The sequence below is a fragment of the Sceloporus occidentalis genome, unplaced genomic scaffold, assembly GCF_023333645.1.
Source record: "Sceloporus occidentalis isolate IW3139 unplaced genomic scaffold, rSceOcc1.0.p SCAF_215, whole genome shotgun sequence".
NCBI classification, from domain to species: Eukaryota; Metazoa; Chordata; class Lepidosauria; order Squamata; family Phrynosomatidae; genus Sceloporus; species Sceloporus occidentalis.
The window spans coordinates 1,227,440-1,251,267 of record NW_028317195.1 but is presented as its reverse complement, the minus strand read 5'-3'; the positions used below and the strand labels follow the sequence as shown (position 1 = coordinate 1,251,267).

Genomic DNA, 23,828 nt, shown 5'->3' with positions numbered 1-23,828 from the left:
TAGCCCTTTTATCTCAGCTCATTCTACTAGACAAGCACTCTGATCATACTGCCTGGGGTAAAAAAAAAAGAATGACTCAGTCTTAATAATAGACACTGACTTCTTTAGCACTCCATAAACAGGCCAGTGTGGTGTTTGAGCAGAGAAAGTCATACAAAATATCATGTCTGCCTACTATGGCAGGCTCCAGGTCTGCAGATAATTAAGGCATATATGAACAGAAGAAAGTTTGTCTTCAGATCTAAACTTCTCTATTCAAAATTCTGAAAAGAAAGTATTTAGTTTTTCCATGAGACTTTCCCCATAAGCAGGATGAGCTTAACTCTCCTCTCAGGAGACATTTACAAGTGTTGGTCCGTTAAAATACATGGTTAAATCCTCTAAAGTTTTCATATCGCTTGCTCTGCTACTCTTTGGAGTCAGTGATCTGGTCTGCCTTAAAAGGAATCCCACTTTGTGTATTGGACCCATGTAGTAACTGAAGACGAGTAGTAATAATTATTTTTTTGTTTCTAAACTTTCTATTCTAAGAATTATTATTTGCCATGTGTATCCATGAACTAGTATAGAGTCTTACTAAACAGCTAATCAGAAAAGCACATGTGTATGTATGCATGTATGTATGTTTGTATTTTTTAAGAGCCAACAGATACAATCAGTCAATAAAAAGGTTCCTGGTCCAAGAGCTGATTAGTTGAATTAGTAGACATATACCGTATATACAATCAGAGATGGGAGTTAATTACAATGGAAAAAACGGGCTGATACGACATCTTCTGCAATAACCCCCACTACTTTTTACAACACATATATGCACATTCCTTAATTAGATTACAGTAATCACACCTAATCACTAACATTTCTCTATATTTCTGTTATAGTGAAATGTGTGGGTCTGTCTTCATGATATGGCTCCCCCTGCTGGTGGTGCTTTTGACTCTGCTCTTTCTGTACAGATGGTACAGACAAAGCCTGATACTGGAAAATCTCTCAGATAAATATGTGCTGATCACTGGATGTGACTCTGGATTTGGGAACCTGCTAGCAAAGCAGCTGGACCGGCGTGGAATGTGGGTACTGGCAGCTTGTCTGACTGAGAAAGGAGCTGAGGATCTGAAGATGGAGACATCCCACAGACTGCAGACAGTAATCCTGGATGTAACTGACAGCCAGAGTGTGAACTCTGTTGCCAAGTGGGTCACACATGTTGTCGCTGACAAAGGTCAGACAGATCCAACCTGATAATGTACATTTTTGCTTTTTACTTATGTATGGAACAGTCCCATGTCCTGTGGGATAGTCCTCAAATTTGATCCATCATTCTTGGTGTTTACGCCTGCCTCTTTGAGGTACTAGAGTACACCACTGACATATTGATGAGTAATCAACACAAGCAAAAACACTTCAAACTTTACCTATTCATACTATGCAACATACTTGCTGAAATGCAACTATTAAATTGTTATATTTCTCTGTTCCTCTTTCACCGTGATCCCTGATTTTGTTTTAGGACTCTGGGGTTTGGTGAATAACGCTGGAACTGGGATGCCAGGTGCCCCCAATGAGTGGCTGAAAAAAGATGATTTTAGTAGAGTACTGGATGTAAACCTACTTGGGCTCATTGATGTTACCCTGAAACTCCTGCCACTGATCCGAAAATCTCAAGGACGCATTGTTAATATTTCCAGTATTGTGGGAAGGGTGACTATCTGTGGAGGTGGCTACTGTGTCTCTAAATTTGGCGTGGAAGCATTTTCTGATAGCCTGAGGTAAGACATAAAGATGGCCTGAAAGTTATTGTTAACATGAAAAAACTTATTTCAGCCAAAAATAGCACATTTTACAAAATGTAACACTATTTTAATCTAACATATTAAAATATTCTTTTATATATATATTTGCTTTACTAGCTTTACTCAGTCATACCTTTAGGGGGCAAGCTGGTGCCAAATGAATATTTATAACAGTCTAAAGAATATCATGGGCTCATTGTTCTACCATGCTAAGCGCGAGGTTGCCTGCCAAATTACAAATCTGTGTATTGAATAGACACAGGAAACCAAAGGAAACTAAATTCTAGCCCCGAATGAACTCTCAAGCTTATGATGTAGGTAGCGTAATAATGTGTTTGGATTATACATTTGAACCTTTCACTAGGAAAATCAGCAGTGATGCACTGTTTTAGTGCTATCTGTAATATGAGAAAATATGGAAACTTTTTATTAGCATTTCCAGGTGACAATGGATGAAAATCGGATCTACAAATAAGAAGCTTTTTATTTCAGACTGGATATGAAATCTTCAAGAATGTGCTATTTTTTTAAAAGCTGTTTTTTTTTATCATTTTATTGCATTTTACAGCATCTGGAAAGTTTACTTCCACCAAACAGCTCCACAAAGCATTAATACATATTAAAGTATTTAATAAGCACTTTCATGTGCATTGTTTACTTTGTTACTTAAAAAAAATATCTGAAAATACTCCTGTTGCAGAGATGCAGTGAAATGCCACTTTTTTGCTCTCTACAATTACCCTCAGTTCTGGCTGCTAGATGCAACCAACCACTGGCAGGTGAATTGAAATCAATGGGAGCCCTTTATCCATATGGATTTCTCGTTAGATGAAAATCACATACAAGTCTGTGCTGTTTTTGGTTGGAGCAGGGTTGAACTGGTGACTTGAAGGGGTTGCAATTGCGATGGGGCTGCCTTTATAAACAATTTTGAACTGGCATGGGGGGGACAGAAAGACAGAAATGCAGCAGGGTCATGTTACGTGGTAGAAGTAAGGATGTTCACACAGTATGCAAGTGCTGGAAAATAGCTGTAGGTGAGGTATAGGGGTTTGAGGGAGCGAGGTAGTGAGAAGGTAAGGGAGAGGTAAGAAATGAGAATGTATGTATGTCTGTATGTCATCATAAATGTGTATGTTTAAATGTGTGTGAACATGAACATGTACGTTTTTGTGTTAGCATGTATGTGTAGGCGATAATGGTGTGAGAGGGACTATGTGTTAGCATGAGTGTATAAGTGTATGTGAGCAGGAATGTGTATGCTGAAGTGTGTGTGCGTGAAAGTATGAATGTGTTAATGTGTGTGTTTTAACGTGGATGTGTATTTTGTTTGTGTGTGAGCATGTATGTGTATGTGTTTACGTGTAAGTGTGTGAGCATGAGTGTGTGCAAGTGGTGTGTTAGGGAGTGCATGTTAGCATGAGTGTGTACGTGTGTGTTAGTATGAGTAAGTGTATGTTTGTTAGTTTGTAAGTTTGTGTAAGCATGTGTACATATATGTGCCTGTATGTATGTGGGGGAGACGGGGTCAATGGGGCCACTCCCCTGCCAGTCTGGGAGTTGGTGGCACTTGCAAGATGCTTTTTGTTGAAGACATCTTTTGCAAGGCAAACTGGGGGAGTGTATGCCTCTGTGCATTTTCATAAGAAAAAAAGGTTATATACAAGATAACGCTCAAGCAGTTTATGCATTAAAGTACATACAAGACCTGGAGTGTACTTTATGACTTGGCATAAATGGATACATTCCTGATACAGTGCTAGACCTTCAGTTCTGAGTTTTATATTGTATGTTTTTCTAACTAGGTCTTATTTCTGCGAACATAACTATTTCCAATGAAGAAAAAAATGTTTTTTAGATTATTATCATTGTTTTATTGTGGAGCTGTGAGACATGCTGATATTATGGGTGCACATGTATGTGAATATTAAAGGCCACAGATGTCTGTAGTAGGGGCAAGAGGGCGCACTTCCGCTACTATCCCCTGCTGATGCCTATTCTGCGTATTACCTGCCATTTTGGATAAGGCTAAAGTCCCCCAAAGTTGCTGGACAATGCCATCTTATGCTGCCTATTTCCCTTTCACCTTGAAAAAAATCTGTGGATGTCCATGCCTCCAGCATAGAAAAACCTTCACTTGTGTCCTTATAGATGTGTAAGTACCAAAACACTAAAGTAGAAGAGGAGTTTGAACTTGCACATGCCAACTTTTGATGAGCAATGTCGAGCCAAATGTTGCTGCCTCGTCTAGCTATAGCAAAGTGCAAATTAAAGCTAAATAAGAGGTTGGAATTTTTTCAGCATATAGAATTCTAAAGCAATGTTACAATGGACCATATAAAGGGTACAAACCTACACAGAGCTCTGACCATAATCCTAATGAACACCTTTGGGATGAACTGGGATGCGGATAGCAAGCCACCCCTTCTCCACCAGTATCAGTGACTGATGTCACAAATTCTCCATTGGCTGAATGGGCTCAAATTCCCAAAAGGTTGTTATAGCCACAAAGAGGGGGCCAACATCATATTAATGCCCATGGTTTTAGAATGGAATGTCAAACAAGCTCATATAGATGGTTAGGAGTCCACATACTTTTGGTCATATATGTTTGGTATCTATAGGTTCTTCCATATGTTCCAAGGCCCAGCAGAACTAATTAAAAAAAACAAAACTTTGCAATATGTATTACTGTAGATTATCTAATTTTTTAATTACAGACGTGAACTGAGGCAATTTGGAGTCAGTGTCTCTATTATAGAGCCCGGTTATTTCCAGACCCAGTTGAATAATCTAGATCATATGAAGAACTGTTTGCAGAACATCTGGAGCAGCACCAGTCCAGAAATTCACCAGAGTTATGGAATTCAGTACTTCCATGATTGTAAGTAACTCAAATGTGTTTAAGAATAACCTTTAACCCTTTAATTATAATTAATGTGCCTGGTACATCATGGGGTTATGAAAAGGCTTACAAAAGTTACCAAAGATACTTTTCTTCTCCCAATGTTGCTGTTATGCCTGGATATTAAGGATTTTGCAACATCGAAAATTGCTGCATTGGCCCCGGCTGATGCGTGTCACATTCAATATGGCGGCAGCCACCTGCTTTAAAAGAGCTCAAGCGGCATTCATATCGAGGCATTTAGCAACACAGAAAACCCACCCCAGGACTCAGGGTGACCGCTTCGGAGAGTGATCACAAGTGCCATAGCGAGAGATGAGAACAGGTACTGCATTCATCCATGCAAGCCAATGGGGCCCAGTTTACTAATCACAATCTGATTAGTAAAATAAACAAAAAAAGAAAAAAAATTGTTAAAAAAAAAATGTAGTAATATGTAAAAATAATTATACAGTGTCACCATCAGGGGAACAATTCAGTCCCAACAAAATGTAAAATAAGCACTGTATCTACACAAAAATTCTGGCATTGAAAGAGTTAAAATACTTTTGAAATACCCATGTGGTGTCAGAGATGTCCCAAATAGGACATGAGTGAAGACTGGCCGAATGTCAAAATTCCACAAATTATGTGCACCTCCTAAATGTGGCCTATTCATGGGTTGTATCATTGTACTCAGGAGATGTTGCTGAACACATATTGGGGGGTGTTTGGCTGTGGCATATACCAGGGGCTGTAAACCCCACACAAACAATGCACACAAACAAAGGCTGGTGGTAAAATTAGTGCATGGAAAATGTTACAATACCAGCATTTTAAATACTTTGGGGTGTCTAGTTTTCAAAAATACATGGTTTCATGAGGTAAACAAAATTGGGCAACTTTAAAGATGACATGGGGGAAGCATGACCAGATGCCAAAATTCTGAGTTGAACAAACCGACAAACATGCATGGGTGGTACCACTGTACCAAGGACATATTTTTGGGCTTTGGCATATACCAGGGGCTGCAAATTCCAAAGAACTACTACCACAAACGTTGACAAAGACTAGTGGTAAAATTAGTTAATAGTAAGTGTTAAGATACCCGCATTTTAAACACTATGAGGTGCCTAGTTTTCAAAAATATATGGTTTGATGGGGTAAATTGAATTGTCCTGTCTCAAACAGGACATGGGGCAGGATGACCAGATGTCAAAATTCCAAGTTAAAAACCTGAAATGCGCATTTCCCAAATGTGTTGTTTGGCATTGACATATACCAGGAGCAGAATGACCTGATTTTGGGAAAAAATGCTTTTGTATAGTAATAAGCTACTTGTATTCCCTGCCCTATAATTTGCACCAAAAAAACATAAAAATATAGGGTATTTACAAAATATTAGAATGTATTTAGCAGTTTTTTTCATTAGCTTTTGTAGATCAATAAAAGAAAAAAAGCCAGAAAAAGTGTCCCAAAACAAAAACAAAGCAGAGAGCTCCGACTTTTCCTTTGCATTTTGTTGCTCTCACTCATTCTCTCTCACACTGTCATTCACGCTTTCACACTCTCATTCTTCTTTCTCTCTCAATGTCTCCCTTTCTTCTCCGCCACCCACATCCATGTCCCTGTCTCCTTCCCTGCACCTCCGCTTCTTCACTTGCCTCTTCATGTTCGTCTTCTTTCTTCGTTTGCAGAAGTACTTAAGGCCAAAATATTGCAAATGGATTTACAGAGAAAGAAACTCATTTCTGAATCTCCTTGCATATGATGTGTGTTTGGTCCATTTTTTTCAGACAACAAATAATTCCTGCCCTCCTGGTTCGGATGAAAATCAGAGGGCTTTTTACATTCGGAAACCAAATTTGTTGTAACTCATCCTCATTCACACTCTTATACTCTTAACACTCTCACACACTCATTCACGTACTCCTACTCTCTCTTACAGTCTCTCTGTATGTCTCCCTACCTGACCAGTTCTGAGTCCCTGTCTCCTTGCTGTGCAGCTCTGCTTCTTCTCGTGCATCTTTTTGATCTTTTGTCTTCCTTTTCTCTTTTTGTCTGCTTCTCTGAGAACAACTGGACACGGCCTCTTTAGGAATTTCCACAAAAGTGGAAACAGGGAAAGGCTGTTCCAGTAGCGCCGCCCTTTACCGGACGTCTGAAGAGAGGTCAGAATAATACATATTGATTCCCGGGGAATGAGAGGCAAAGAAACGCATCTCTTTCTCAGCGAATCTGTCTTCAATATTCTAGCATCCCGGGGCGATTTTTCATTTGATTCTCAGTTTTCCAATATTTAACCAATTCACAATTAACTATAAAAGAAAGCTAGACTGACTGAACAATATGGATACCAACATTTTCTATTACCTGCTTTATGTAGATAATAAATTCATGACTCACTATAATGCATTTCTGCAACATCTGCATACTATTTGTCTTGCTACAGATGTCACCGGTATGATGAAAACGTTTTTGTCCCTATGCAATACGGACCTAACCCCAGTGGCACGATGCATGGAGCATGCTCTGACAGCTGTGCATCCCTGGACACGCTATTCAGCAGGATGGGACGCCAAGCTTTTTTTTATACCTGTCTCCTACCTACCCGCTGTGCTCTCGGACTACCTGCTGACACTCTCTGCTCCTAGTCCAGCTCAGGCAACATCTCATTGATATAACCAGCGATAACACCCTTGGCTCTTTTGTATTTACTGTATATAATTCACACTTTTACAAATTATGTTGTGTTTACAGTTTTGTCATTGATTTGTTTTTCCTACTACAGTACTTTCATACTCACCAACAGCCTCCCTAAAATGCCATGCTTAACTTCTCTTACTCTAGCCTTATTACCCAAGAAATTCAAACAATGCACAATAGCCACAAAGCAATTAAAATAACACGTGGACGGCTTTAAATTGACTAATTCTTTAAATGGATGTGCTACTAAATAAATCCATGTAACTGTGTTTACAGATAAAAATAGGCAATACATATGTATTAAAAAAAAATCCACCCAATATGTATATAGCGAGAAATGGTATTTTAACTTTCTTTGCAGACTCTATATGATTATTCCTCTCCATTAAGGGTATCCCTTTCTTATGGTTAATTTGCTTATAGGTGATTTTTGATTTACCAACCTTTATGTGAAATTAAGAGAATGGTGATAACTGGAGGACATGACATTTATTAGAATTTATCCAGTCCTCTAGGCACACTAACAGAGCAAGATTTTTTTCAGTAGAAACTTGGACCACTGGTGTGTTTAGAGTTCTGGGTTATGAACTACTGGACAATAGATAATTCACAAGGTTCATTCTAAATATTTACAAAACCTCTGCACTGATTGACTGACAAAATGTATGTACCATAAAGGTAGCATTAATAAGTTAATTAGGGCTAATTGCTGTCCCAGCAATAATTCACTATTAATATTGTTATTATAAGTTCTCCTGCATCACTAAATGGTGCTTAAAATAAACACTTGATATGCATGCTGTCATTATCTTAAGAGTGTGACGAACAGGTTCAACAGTGTCCAGCCAACCTATTTTTCCTTATAACCGCACAACCAAAAGAACCATCCCTCAAACTCCCAATGCTCTTTTGTGTAGACATATTTTCCATTATTATTGTCAGGGGCAGACTTAGACCATCCAGGGTACCCCTTTTGGGAGCAGCAGTGTTGTAGGGGAGTAATATTATATTTTGTATCTATTTGCACATTTATATTCACTTTGTGGTTTTGTTTATTTTGTAGTTGTTTAAAAACTTCTCCTCAGGTAAATTTATTGTATTTTTTACTGCTCTTAAGATGACACTTAAAGGCAATTTAATGCAATTTATTGCATATGATAGACAAGAGGTTATCGTGGTATCCCCATTACAAATGTATGGTGGATTCTGCATAATCCCATAGGCAAACTTGCTCTTGTGTCCATGTTTTCTTGTAGTGACTTTTTACTTGGGAGTGAAAACTAAGGGAGAATAAATCATGTACTCCTCCTACCCTGAGCTTTATTATAAGAGAAAAGAAGTGGGGAATTAACTAGGAATTAAATCAGCAAGGCACATTTTACCTAAAATATAGTTACTAGTGCATGTGCCCATTATTAAAATAACATGCACTTTTTCTCTTTCATCTCTCTCCCTTTCTGTGTTTTATTATTCACTGTCTCCCTTTCTTTTTTTCCTTATGCCCCCTTATTTAATTTTTCCTCCTTTTTCTGTTTGTCTGTTCCTTCTTCTATCTTCTTATTATCCCTCTCTCTGTCTCTTTCTTCTCCCTCTCTCTCTCTCCTCCTTACTCCACTTTCTTGCGCTCCTCTTACTCTTGTTTTATTTGTTCCCCTAAACAACATCAAACAGCCCCCTTCCCAACGTGTTGCCTCTCACGAGATAGCAGTGCTCACTACAAAGTGGTACTGCAGCTAACCATGCAGTTCAATGGAGCACAGCTTACTAATCACTATGTGGTCAGTAAAATAAAATAAAAAAAACTTTAAAAATAAAAAGACCCCAGTGATGTCACCATCACATCATGCGGGAAACCATCCCGTTCCAAGAAAATGTAATGCAGCCACAGGACATGGGAACCTTGCAGTCATTGAGTCAACCATGAACTCCTCTATATACCAAAGTATTTTAGAGTCAATTGTGCAAAAGCTAAAGCTTGGTTGAAATTTGGTCATGCAGCAGGACAATGATCCCAAGCACACCAGCAAATCTACAACCAAATGACTGAAAAAGAAAAGAATTGAGGTGTTGCAATAGCCAAGTCAAAGTCCAGAACTCTGAAATGCTGCGGCAGGACCACAAGAGAGCTGTGTATAAACAAATGTCCCCATTCCTCAATGAACTGAAGCAATGTTGTAAAGAAGAGCCAGCCAAAATGTAAGTGATTACTTCAAGTTATTGCTTCTACAAGCCATTGAATCACAAGGTGTACTTAGTATTTCACACATGGCTTCTCCATTTTGGCTTTATTTTTGTTGAGTAAATCATGACACTGTAATATGTTGTGTAATTGTTCATCTGAGGTTGCATTTACCTAATTTTTAGACCTGCTAAGGAACAGATGATTGTTATTATGTCCTGCTACGTAAAACCATAGAATTCAAAGAATGTGTACTATCATTTTAACATCTACAGACACACTACCAGGGCAGTCCCTACCATAAGGTTAATTACAGTGATTTTGTACATTTGCCCACTGACAGACATTTTAATGGTAGGTTTATTTGAACAGTGCGAGACAGAGTAACAACAACAGAATAACGCATTTCAAATAAGTCATAAATTGTTTCACATTTTACTCAGTGAAAAAAGTATTTGAACCCTTTGCAAAACATAACTTAGTACTTGGTGGCAAAAGCTTTGTTGGAAATCACAGAGGTAAGATGTTTCTTGTAGTGGGCCACCAGGTTTGCACACGTTTAGGAGGGATTTGTACCACTCCGCTTTGCAGATCCTCTCGAAGTCATAAAGGTTTTGAGGCTGATGTTTGGCAACTCGAACCTTCAGCTCCCTCCACAGATTTTCTATGGGATTATGATCTGGAGACTGACTAGGCCACTCCAGGACCTTAATGTGCTTCTTCTTGACCCACTCCTTTATTGCCTTGGCCGTGGGTTTTGGGTCATTGTCATGCTGGAATACCCATGCACGACCCTTTTTCAGTGCCCTGGCTGAGGGAAGGAGGTTCTCACCCGAGATTTGACAGTACATGACTCAATCTATCGTTCCTTTGGATGCAGTGAAGTTGTCCTGTCCCCAAAGCATAATGTTTTCACCTCCATGTTTGACGGTGGGGATGGTGTTCTTGGGGTCATAGGCAGCATTCCTCCTCCTCCAAACACAGCAAGTTGAGTTGATGCCAAATAGCTCGATTTTGGTCTCATTTTACCAAAACACTTTCACCAAGTTATCCTCTAAATCATTCAGATAGATGTTCACTGGCAAACTTCAGACGGGCCTGTACATGTGCTTTCTTGAGCAGGGTGACCTTGCAGGCGCTGCAGGATTTCAGTCCTTCATGGCATAGTGTGTTACCAATTGTTTTATTGGTGACTATGGTCCCATCTGCCTTGAGATCATTGACAAGATCATCCCGTGTAGTTCTGGGCTGTTTCCTCACCGTTCCCATGATCATTGAAACTCCACCAGGTGAGATCTTGCATGGAGCCCCAGATCAAGGAAGATTGACAGTTATTTTATCTTTCTTCCATGTGCGAGTAATCGCACCAACTGTTGTCACCTTCCCACCAAGTCTTGTAGCCCATTCCAGCCTTGTGTAGATCTACAATCTTGTCCCTGACAACCTTGGACAGCTGATTGATTGATTGCTTCTGTGGACAGGTGTCTTTTATACAGGTAACAAGATTAGATTATTTGAGTTGCCAATGTTCTGATTTGGTAATGCGAACAGAACATGACACAAAATGCCCCTTATCCATGTATCCACTTTATGTACCAAAATTTTGTATAGAATTATAGTTTTTAAAAAAAAATCCAGACTTAGATGGAAAAACTGGAAAAATATTCACCAAATCCTTGTCAGGACTCCAGACCAGGCTTTTTGCCTGTATGTTTAAATTTTATAGTATAGTAGCCAGACTTATTGTGCTTAATCCCACTATTGGCAATATGCATTCAGCATTTTCCAGTTTATTCAGTAGGCCTCATCAACTTATTCTGACTCAATCATGGTACCTAATACAAATTAAATACATTAGGTACTTTACCTTGTGATTCTGTCAAAAAGGTGTAAGTCAAAATGAAATAATGTACACATTTCTTTGCTTATGGAACAGCATTGTTGAGATACCAGACACTTTAAAGTTCTTTATTCCCTTTTACCTCCTCTGATTGGAATACAACACCCTTTCCGCGAAGTACTTCCTTGCTCTCTCCCTTGAGCCTAGTTACTCTCCAGTTTCAAAGCCTGCCCTCTTGTTATAGCACTTCCTTTTCTGTGAAAGACATTTCATCCCATTACCTTCAGATATAGAATATAAAAGTTTCCATTTTCCACTTCTGTCATGCTGTACATAATATTAAGGCGTGTTTTGTTACAGAAAAGCTAATAAAATTCAACAAATATATTTCTTATTGTGGCCTACAATAACAAAAACAAAATTAGGCCCGTTATATTGGAATTACACAAACATTCTCAAGGTGGATTTAAACAAGACGCCAGAACAAGAAGAAAGAAACAGGTGTGTCTGTGTTATTTACTTATATTAAATAATCAAAGAATATGTAAACATTTCAATATTCATGTTCACACAACTTAAAACACATTTTTTCTTACATTCTGCTTACCCGACAAACTGTGTATTTATGCAAAATCCAGCAGAGTACATTCAACCAGAACTAACTTTACAATATGTTTCTGTTAATGTATGTTTGAAAGTATAAGAAAATACATAAGAAAATCTTTGTGATTCTTATGGCCTGGCATGCAATGCCTGCTATGTTGTACTCTTTAGAACATGTTCTCATATATTCATTACATATTATGTTTATCGTATTGTTTAATTAATTGAATCTATGTTTGTATGTGTGTGCATGTACATGTGTGTGCTAAGATAAAAATGTTGCACATATAGTTCATATATATATTGCTTGCTTCTAGAGTGAAATCTGCCAGCCCTCTCCTGGAGTGCAGATAAGAAATATGTTAACAGTCTTTCATCCAAATATTCACAGCATTACATATTAAAAATTGTATTATATTTATTATATTTTATTATCGTATATCCTTATATTTTCTTTATAGAGCACTTTGCATTATCTATGAGTTTGAGAAACTGAAAGAGCAAATATATTACAACCATATGGCTTAATGCAAATGTAACCATTTGTAGGAAATTAACAAATTTCCAACTCCATTCATACATCAGAAGACTTTCTATTTTTGTAAAATGATTTCATAAAAAATGGTTGCACTTCTAGGAAGCAGAGTGGCATATCAGGAGGGCAGAGTGGCACTTCTAGGGGCATAAAGCATATCTGGGGGGCAGGTAGGCATTTCTTGGGGGTATAAGGCATATCTGGGGGGTCACAGTGGCATATCTGGGGGGTCAAAGTGGCATATCAGGGGTTATAAAGCATATTAGGGGCAGAGTGGCATATCTGGGGGGCAGAGTGGCATATCAGGGGTTATAAAGCATATCTGGAGGCAGAGTGGCATATCTGGGGGTCAGAGTGGCATATCTTGGGGGTCAGGGTGGCATATCAGGGGTTATAAAGCATATTAGGGGCAGAGTGGCATATCTGGGGGGGCAGAGTGGCATACCAGGGGTTATAAAGCATATCTGGGGCACAGAGTGGCATATCAGGGAAATATCTATAAGTAAGGTGCATTATGAATTAAGAGGGACCTTAAATGGCTATTGATTTTCTGTTTGTATATAACATATGCTGACTAATTGTATAATACATACCAAAAATGTTAAAATACATGTATGCCTGTTCATCAGATAAAATATTGTTTTACCATTCCACTAATTTTAAAAATATTTTTTTCTTTAAAATTGCACCAAACTTTAAGGGTGCAGCCTATAATCGGGTGTGGCCTATATTCGAGCCAATACGGTATTTTTCTAGTTATGTTCAAATAATTCTTGTCATGGAGGACAAGCGGCGCACCTTGTCTTGCAAGTCCTGCATCCTAGCCCCTTTGTCTTCTAGCATGCATTCATCACTGATTTACAAGCACAGCACCCTCTGTGCTGATGCATGCCCCTGCTGCCTGCTATTTCGTGTGGGTCTCCATGCTGGCTATGCATGCACCGCACACCGCAGTGTATATGATAAAACATACATGCTGATGCATCCTGTCACTTGCAAAAGCTGCATGCACAGAAAAGTGCACCAATCACTGCACAGACACCTATACAATGTCACTGAGAGCACACTGAGCAACCTGGACAGAACTATTAAGGTCTGCCAAGTGAACACATCAGTGCTTGGTTATTCCAGAGCTCCATTAGTAGTGTCCCTACGCCCATTGTTACCTTTCTCCTGTATCCTGTCTGTGTTCAAATTCCTGAGCACCACTTCCCAGTTTTTGACTTCTTTTCAGATCATGCTTTCTACTGCACGTCTAGACCTTTGCCTTATTAATCTATTGCTATTGGACTATGCTGTCTGCCTTAACTATTGCGCAGTCCTGACTACATTTTTCCTCACCCTTGGTACTACATTAATGGACTCAGGGCTCCCATGCTCAGATTCTTGCTTTATTATTCATTCACATTATTACTTCATAGTATATGTGAATTGTTTGAACAGCAAAATTGCAAACTTGATACCACAAATCTTATAAACAAAGGATCAAAGAGAGTGATTCTCTGCCTTCAACGGGTCATGTTGAAGGAAGTGGTTAGAAGCATGTCTACTGGTTGCGCCTTTCAATATTGCCCTCAAAAAGAAATAAAATTACATCATGAATACAAAATCTATAATAATAAATGTATCACATGGTTTAATTTTAACCATGACTGGATCTTAAATGTTCATCCAAAATGAGTTTTCCGACTATGTAGTCTCTTCCGATGAACATCACCCCTGTAAAATGGTCTATTTTGCAAACTGGATGTGTTCATGAGAGCAAATACTAATATACTTTACTAGGCCTCTGACTGGGCTTGCCGAAGTGGATTTTTCAACTTGCTATTTAGCTGCAAAAGCATTTCACAGTGCTTAGTATTAGAAATATGATCCATCTTATGTCTCTTTGTATATTAAATAAAGCTGGCATTCTCTTTTTATTACCCACCTCAAGGCATCCCCAACCAGCACAAATGATCATTGTCTTCTTATAACCCCCTTGCCAGCGCAATCAATGGTAATCATTACAAATTAATTAAGCTTTTTTGTTCAAGGCACATCTGGAAAGCCCAAGTCCAGACTGGCTCAATATTGTTTACAGTCCATTGTATTGTGGAATGAGAAGTCTCGGTATTCGGTATTTTTCAGAGACCTAACTTTCACAATTCACACAGGCAAAACTATGGGGAGTAGCTGACTGTCTCTCTACATTCTATTAGGAAAAAGGACATGTAATCATAAGGGACAAACAAAAAGCAAGAACACGGAGTTCTTGATCGAAAGATTTATCTGAAGAGTGATTTAATGAAAGATTACCAGTTCTAATGTGAGTAATGTTTGAGTACAGCTTATGAATGTAACCTTCATATAATTCAGAAACAATATACAAATATTTAATGTCTACACACCATGCTTTAGGTGAAATGTGTATAAATTGGTACCACTATTTTAGTGCACCATCAAAGGTTATGTAAGCAGAATGGAGAGGTGAACATTCTTGTTTCCGGTGGCTCAGGATTTAATTATTATCTCTTACGCACATGTAGGTCAATTCAAACCCACTTTTAAGTAGAAGAATTTGTTTGTCACTGTAACAGTGTTCAGTTATCATGTAAAGTAAAATTATTGTGGATAAACAACCATAGAAATCTTGAGAACGTCAATTTAAGATGGTTGTCAACATTTTGTTTATTATTTTAACCTCCAGATACCCTTAGGTAGATTTATTTACTGTACTGTAAAATGTAGGCTATGGGAACAATCACTGATCTGCAGTCATGGTTTTTTGAAGTCCTTGAAGCCTGGAATTACCAACACTGAACTGCTGTTTAGTAAGATTGACAGTGGAAAGGTTGTAAAAGTTTTTTCTTGGATTGGAAGTCCCTATATGTATATATACAGTATATATATAGTGCAAGATGACAACATGGTAGAATGTGAGGTTGAATATTAGGGTTGTTTTACAGATTAAATTATATCAAGGATGGATAATTAGGGTTAAGCAGATGGGCTGGTATGCTTTAAATGCCTGGTCCTATCTTTATCCCCTATCTAAACATAAATTATGATATATTCCACAAGGTGCCTCAAGGTACAAAAACAGCATTTGTACCTAGTACTATTTAATATTCATATACAGCACCTGCCTATTGTTTGTTGGTGCTAGTATATGACATTTTACAATATGTTTTAATGTTCAATAATATGAACAAAGCATATTGAAAACCTGTAATAAAATATTCATGTTGCATTTTTTTTTTAGAAATGGGTTGTGCCGTAGTTTAACATCTTTTAATATCAGTGATATCGGTTAAGTTGATGTCCCTGATGTTTGTCTTCCAGTGATTATATCTGCTGTAATGTGGCTCCCCCTACTGGTGGTGCTGTTGGCTCTGCTCTTCCTGTACAGATGGTACAGGCAGAGCCAGATACTGGAGAATCTCTCAGATAAATATGTACTGATTACTGGTTGTGACTCTGGATTTGGGAACCTATTGGCAAAGCAGCTGGACCGGCGTGGGATGCAGGTACTGGCAGCTTGCCTTACTGAGAAAGGAGCTGATGATCTGAATTTGGCAACCTCTAGCAGATTACAGACAGTTATCTTGGATGTCACCGATAGCCAGAGTGTGAGCAATGCTGTGAAGTGGGTTATACATAAAGTTAGCAACAAAGGTCAGTTAATTTTTTTATGTTTATATTTCAAGCTTCTGAAAGAGCTCTTCACTATCTTCCGTATTATTTTGCCTCTGTTTGCTAAATGCCTTTGTTACCTTTAAATAGTCCAATAAATAAAATAGAAAAAAGAAGAGTGCTGTATGATGAATGTGCTCTAAATAACCCTAAAACAGGGATCACCCGTTAACCCTGTTGAAATAAATAGTAAAACTAAATCATCAATACAGGATGAGCTCAATTTAATTTGTTTTAGCTCACTCTATATAGATTATTTAGTTCTACCTTTAAGTAGTCCACTAGAACTACAATATATTCTGGCAAAATTACTACTCATATAATGAGTGAAAAATACTCTGAATTATATATGTTGAATTGTATACAACATGTGTTCTAAACATATATGTAACATTTTAATATATGTTCATTTTTCTTTTTCTGTTCACAGGTCTATGGGGCCTAGTAAACAATGCTGGTATTGTGAGTCCTGCAGCCCCAAATGAGTGGCTAACAATAGAGGATTTTGCCAGAGTATTAAATGTAAACCTGTTGGGGACAATTAGTGTGACTCTCAGCCTACTGTCTCTCATTAGAAAAGCACAAGGACGTATTGTTAATATGTCCAGTGTCATGGGTAGACTTGCCTTTCTGGGTGGTGGATACTGCATCTCCAAACATGGGATAGAAGCCTTCTCTGATTCCTTAAGGTAATACAATAAGTGATTTTGTTTTTGTATAATTATTATTATTATTATTCTCTTTTATTTATATAGCGCCAACAGTTTACGCAGCGCTTAATGCAATACATAAATTCAAGAGGTATGACGACAAGAATTGACAGACTAAGACAAACCGATACATTTGGTGGAGAGAGCCCGGCTCGCAAGCTTACAATCTTGAGGGAGTGGGGTGACAAACATAATTCACAGAGAAAGGGTGAGAGGTAGTGTGGAGGTTGTATTAATGACAAGGAAGTTCTAGCAGCTAAGATGGTGCGGCTTCTCTGAAGAAGTGGGTTTTGAGATGTTTCTTGAATGTTGGGAGGGAGGATGAATGCTGAAGGTTCCTTGGGAGTAGATTCCAGAGATATGGGGAAGCTCGAGTGAAATCTTGTAGACGGGAAAAGGAAGAGGTAATAAGTGAGGAGGAAGAACGTAGGGATCGAGTAGGAGAGTATTTGCTTATGAGGGCAGAAATGCATGGAGGAACAGTATTATGGATGGCCTTATATGTCAGTATCAGGATTTTAAATTTAATTCTAAAGGTAATTGGGAGCCAGTGGAGGGTTTCACAGAGTGGGGAAGCAGAAGAGGAGCGACGTGCAAGGAAGATATGCCTAGCAGCGGCATTTAGGACAGACTGTAGAAGAGAGTCGAAACAGTGGAATGCCAACCAGAAGAGTATGGCAGTAGTCAAGACAGGAAATGATAAGTGAATGAGAGTTGAGAGTTTTTGTGGATTCTTGGGTGAGGAATGGGCGGATATGAGAGATGTTTTTTAGGTGCAAGCGGCAGGATCTGGCGAGGGACTGAATGCGAGGGATGAAGGAAAGGTTAGAGTCAAGGATGACCCCAAGGCATCGGGCCTGGTTAGTAGGAGAGATAGTTGTGTTGTTAATGGGGATAGATAATTCAGGTAGTGGAGTGGAGATGGAGGGAGGGAAGATAATGAGTTCAGTTTTAGAAAGATTAAGTTTCAGGTAGTGTTGTGACATCAATGAAGAAATAGCAGACAAGCAATTGGTAATACGGGACATGCGAGATGGAGAGAGATCAGGAGAAGACATGTAGATTTGCATATAGATGATACTGGAGGCCAAATGAGTTGATTAGTTTGCCAAGAGATGAAGTATAAAGAGAGAACAGCAGAGGGCCAATGACTGAACCTTGGGGGACACCAACCGAAAGTGGAAGTGGCGATGATGTCTTGCCAGAGAAGTTGACAGAGAAGGAACAGTTAGACAGATATGAGGAGAACCAGGAGAGAGCTGTATCTCGAATGCCTGTAGAAGAAGGTGGTAATCAACAGTATCAAAAGCAGCAGAGAGATCCAGTAATATTAGAATAGAGAAGTGTCATTGGAGATGTTTGTTAGAGCTGTTTCAGTAAAGTGAAGGGGTTTGAGTGTGGGCTTTAAATGTATAAATAGACTGTGTACATTGTGATACAAAGTAAGAAATCTAGTGAAGCAAAAAAAAAGAATAAAAGATTATTTATCCATTATCCTGTGAAATACACACTTGATAATAAGCCCACTAACTCTTCATTTACTCTTCAGTACACAGAGAAATTAATCTCTTATTGATTCCAGGACACTTCTATCTTCGTAAACGGATATTGCCTTCCGATATGGCACTTGGTATGGGTATGGAGAGCGATCACAGTAGCCACAATACCGCCCTCCATGGTCCCAATTCATGGAGAGTCCTGCACTGAGCTATTTTGGTCGTGGCATAGCAAACTCCTGAACTGATGTCACATCTCAAGAACCCACGTCACATCAATTTAGATTAACCTGAAAGATAAAAAGGGAGTAGGGAAAAAATAATTATGACAAAATATTTCCAAAAAGGGCTGGGCTAGCCTAGCATGACCTCACTTACAAGCTCTTCCCTCTCATGTGCCACTCAAGACTTTAGCCCAAGTTTAAAGAACCCAAACCTGTATTCTGTATGTCAATGCCTTTTCTATAGAAATTATCTATAATCTATAGATTAATGTCTTTCCAATACTCAGTCATGATAAAGCACTTTCAGCAATGCTTAATTCCAGGGATTTTGTGTATCATTAACCAGTGGAAAAAAAGAAGATCATGCGATTATGTAAATATTTAACTAAGTTGGTAGCAAATTATTTATCTTGGAGTTGTGCAAAATGAAAAGTTATTTCAGGACGGGAAGGGACCAAGCTGATTTACTGTTTTATATACCTTTATCTTGATTTAGTCTTTATACTGTTAGTCTTAATATTCTAACTATAATAATAGCTAATTTTTTACTCCATTGGTTTTTCAGGCGTGAACTTCAACCATTTGGTGTAAAGGTTGCTATCATTGAACCCAGTTCCTACAGAACCCCAGCCACAGATCAGCAGGCCACAATAAAAAGTATCTGCACTATTTGGAGCAAAGTACCACTGTCTATCCAAGATAGCTACGGCCAGCAGTATTTTCAAGACTGTGAGCAATATCTGGTTTTACATTGCATTCTATAGAGCAGAATGTTTCTTCTTGCCGTTAGGAATTATGGCTCCAGTTTTAGTTTTACTTGGACAATTTACCAGACAATAATTAATACATTTTAATAATAGTGTACAAAAAAGGGGATATCCTATTCAGTATTCAGTATTTGTATCTGTTCTTTAACCTAAAAGGTGATTTATTAAGCAGTCTAAACTCTCAGTTGCCATGATCGTTTTGTTTTGTTTACTTAAAACCCAAAGAACAGGATGCAGAATAGGATAAAAAAAGACCTATATATAGTTCTGTAGCCACATAACTTTAAATATCAGCAATGTTCGACAGATAAAATGATACATCCAGAGCTTTTATTGGAGGAATAAGAGGGCTTTCAGGTACCTTACAGATGCTATTTCTCTTAGACAATACATCAGTTTCACTTAGCAGAGTTGTCCTTTAATTCGTTCCCTTGAATATGAAATCACATAAAACAAAACGTAAACCTTTAAGAAGCTCATGCACTTTCAATGGCAATAGCCTACCAGTGCTTGATTTTGTGTCACATGACAACTAACTGCATTTAGTACTGATGAGATGTTCTTTTTTAATCATTCTAATTTGTTACCTGCATACCATTTATCCTTTATGCAGTGCCCTTTACTAATATTAGCAAATATGAGCAAAGAAGGCTGTTAAAAATGATCTTCATTGTTTAACCTTTTGATCTTTTCTTCAAAAAATACACAAATATACTCTGCTCTTATGGATATTAAACAATTGCACACACAACACAGGTTTATCCAAAAATATTTTTTTTGGCCAGCTCTGAGTCTTCTCCTATAAGGGCAAGTGAGGTTGGAGAATACATGGCAAGGGATGTCATATATCCTAACAAAATATCCAAGTCTGGCAGAAAACCTGCTGCAAAACATTAACGAGCCACCAACATATTTAACCGTTGGCATGAAGTACTTTAACATATGTTTACCTCTCTGTGTGCTCCAAATGTACCTCTGGTGTTTTGTCCTATATGTTAGCTTATATTTATACACCTGTGAAACAGAAATCATGGTTGAATTTCCTGTTTTTAGTAACACAGGTGAACTAAAAAATGTAATATATACGTCAAATATATTTTTCACAGGAATTCATAGAGGTGTCACACATATATTTAACACATTTTCTTTTTTTATATATAAACTGTGCTGTGTTTGCAAGTGTTTGATATCCATGAGAGCAGAATATTTTTGTGTATTTTTTTAGGCTGACTAGAGCTTGGCCTAGGGTGGTAGGGCAGCACCCCTTGGCTGCACTGCTTTCAATTAGCTGATTACAAGAGAGATCTCTGATCTTCTCAACTGGCCAATTAACAGTCCATTAGAGGCCAGTGAGTGGCCATGCACCTGCTGCTCGAAGAATCCCTTGTCCATGCGGGTAGATGGGATTCTTAAAGGGGACACACTCTTTAATTATAAGTTCTAATGGAAAGCTGGACCTAGACTATTTAAACAACTGACACCTTTTCAAGGTTCTCAGTTGTTTTTTTTTTAGTTCCTAGCTTCAAAATGGTGTCTAATTTCCTCCCTGTTCCTGAACCAATACCTGTCCCTATGCCTTGTCCTTTAACCACATCCTGACCTATTCCTGTCCTTGCCTGACCCTGTTCCTACAGCTATCTTTGCTTTGATTCTTCAGCACTGACTTTGGTTTGATCTTTGATTCCTGGTTTGCCGTGTGGTGCTGGACCAGTTCACCTGCTGCCTATCTGCTTACTCCCTGTACCAGTTTACCTGCTGCCTCTAGTCACCTGCTGTCAGGGTGACCATTCTAATGCCATTCTTCTATACTAGAACAGTTCCGACTCTCCGTCTCCTGCCCCGTTCACTACTAGTCAAACCCCTACTCTCAACTGGCTAGTGGGCAGTGCAAGATACAGGCTATTCTGTGTAGGATTCCTGCATTCCAGTGCATCTAGACCAGGTAGGCCCTAACACAGACACAGCCTCCATATAATGCATTAAAAGGCTTAATGTATACCTTCAAGTCACAGATTACCCCAGGATATGATGTCATATACTAGTGACTGGGTGATGAGGGTGGCCACCTAAAGCAGCTCTCAAGGTAAATACACCACTAATTATGAGGCCTTACACAGCACCATGGAGCGGAGAAGTAGAAACCTTTCCAGGAAACCTGCCATATTCTTGTTACCTCATGATACTGAAAGAGAAAATAGAGAGGAATACATTTCCCTGATCTTCTCCACACTTCACACACATCGTTAATATCTCAAAACCCCATTCTCAAGCATCGTCTGTAATAGTTAATCTTATTATGGTATCAAAAACACTAATTTACAACCCATTCAACTGCACTGTGGTCTAGTGGGGAACATGAAGATCAGTTCCTGTGTTGGTACCCACCTAGGAGAGACCCCTATACTCCAACCCCTACCCCTATGCACCCAGGTAAGAGCTGGCGGGACATAAACAGCAATGGGTACCCTTCCTCAACATCAATGGTTAGGTAATATGTGTCAAACTCTAAATTATGAAACAAATTACCGTATTTGCTCGATTATAAGACAAGGTTTTTTCCAGAGCAAATGCTCTGAAAAATACCCCTCGTCTGTTAATCGGGGTCGTCTTATAATCATACCTCAACTAGGTCTGACTATGAGACGACTAAGATCCAGATCCCCCGCAGCGGTGCAGCGGGGGTTGTCTGCGTCCATCGCGCAGACCTTCCCCGGCTGTCAGAGATCAGAGTTCCCCGTGATCTCTGACAGCCGGGGAAGGTCTACTGAAACTATACATTCAGTTTGAACTGCTCTAAAATTATTTGTGGTGAGTAAATACACATTCTTTTTTCTCTTTTCCCAGACTGTGGGCTCATCCAGCACAAATTGTCTAAATGCATTCCACATCTAACCCAGGTCACTGACTACATGGAGCATGCCCTTATAGCTGTACATCCGTGGACTCGCTATTCTGCTGGCTGGAACACCAAACTATTCTATCTACCAGTATCTTACCTTCCCACTATAATATCAGACTGTCTGCTGACCCGTTCCTTCCCAAAGCCAGCCATCACCAAAGCTGATCCTAAGAGGACATGCATTTAATGATCTACTGCCAGTTTTTTTTTATTATTGCTTTATACTCACAAACTCAGATCTGTGGTGGTATATTTTATTTAAATAGTTTACATTTAAGCATACGTTTTCCTTATACCTTACAGCCTTATAAACTAGGTTATATTGTAACAAGTTGTAACAAGACTTGATAAACACAGTCTATTGTATAATAAAAATAGGGCACTTTTCCTAATTTGGCCAAAATCATTGAAAACGTATTTCTATTGTATATTGCTTGTGCATGTTTAGTGTATATAGTTGTCTTTTTTGTTTCGTATTTTGGTCCATTCATATTCGGACAATAAATTAAATTTCTTGCCCTGTTTGGACTAGGGCTGAAACAACTAATCGATAAAATCGATAATAATCGATAATGAAAATCGTTGTCAACGATTTTCATTATCGATTAATCGAATAGATTTTTATCGATTAAAAAAAGAGGTTTTCTTCAGAGCAAATGCTCTGAAAAACCCCTCTCCTTATATAATCCGACCTCAAACAGAGATCGGATTATAACACTAGAATCCAGATCCCCCGCAACGCTGCAGGGGACCTGGATTCTCCTCACTGTCGGCTGGTCTCTCACTTCCGTCTCTCTCCCCCCTCCCATCTGCCTCCTCCCCCCTCCCATACACCCCTCTGCCTCCTCCCCCCTCCCATACATCACTCTGCCTCTCCACCCGGCTCCATTACTGACAGGCACTTTCCCTGCAACTTCATAGAAGCCTCAGTGTAAGTGAAGGGCAGTAACGGAGTCTGTCTGTGCGATGCAGACCCCAACCGGCTGACAGAGGATCATCCTCTCTGTCAACCGGTGGGGGTCTGCATCGCACAGACTCCGTTACTCACCTTCACTTACACTGAGGCTTCTATGAAGTTGCAGGGAAAGTGCCTGTCAGTAATGGAGCCGGGTAGAGAGGCAGAGTGATGTATGGGAGGGGGAGGAGGCAGAGGGGTGTATGGGAGCCACTCTTAAGAAGGCTTGCAATGCACAAATCAAGATGGCATAAAATATACAATAAAAGATATATAAAATCTACGATAAAAGCATAATGTACCCCAAAATTCAAATTTTTATTTCTTTATTTTAAAATAACATCCAAGATGCTCACTCAAATGAAACCTTGATGATGTTTATTAGTGATTGAATCTAATGGTGAACACATGAAATGTCATACGTGATCTCTTTTTTGTTAATAGTACTGTTTGCTAAACAACCTGCTAAAAGTTATCCTGACAAGTTTTCCAACTCCTTTTTCAAAAGCCTTGGGACATAAACTGAAGGCAGTCATTGATCGCGAGGAAATCGGAAACCAGC

General features: G+C 38.8%; 2 protein-coding genes across 2 annotated transcripts; both read left to right on the top strand.

Moving 5' to 3' along the window:
- The first annotated feature begins 885 nt into the window (after positions 1-885).
- LOC149277411 (retinol dehydrogenase 7-like) lies at positions 886-7,356 on the top strand. The gene is made up of 4 exons (XM_089502987.1): positions 886-1,222; positions 1,511-1,769; positions 4,514-4,677; positions 7,130-7,356. Exons 1-4 carry the CDS (start codon positions 886-888, stop codon positions 7,354-7,356), a joined length of 987 nt encoding a protein of 328 aa, XP_089359113.1.
- An 8,525-nt stretch (positions 7,357-15,881) lies between these two features.
- On the top strand, positions 15,882-22,498 carry LOC149277410 (retinol dehydrogenase 16-like). Its single transcript, XM_089502986.1, has 4 exons — positions 15,882-16,197; positions 16,646-16,904; positions 19,211-19,374; positions 22,257-22,498. Exons 1-4 carry the CDS (start codon positions 15,882-15,884, stop codon positions 22,496-22,498), a joined length of 981 nt encoding a protein of 326 aa, XP_089359112.1.
- Positions 22,499-23,828: the final 1,330 nt, after the last annotated feature.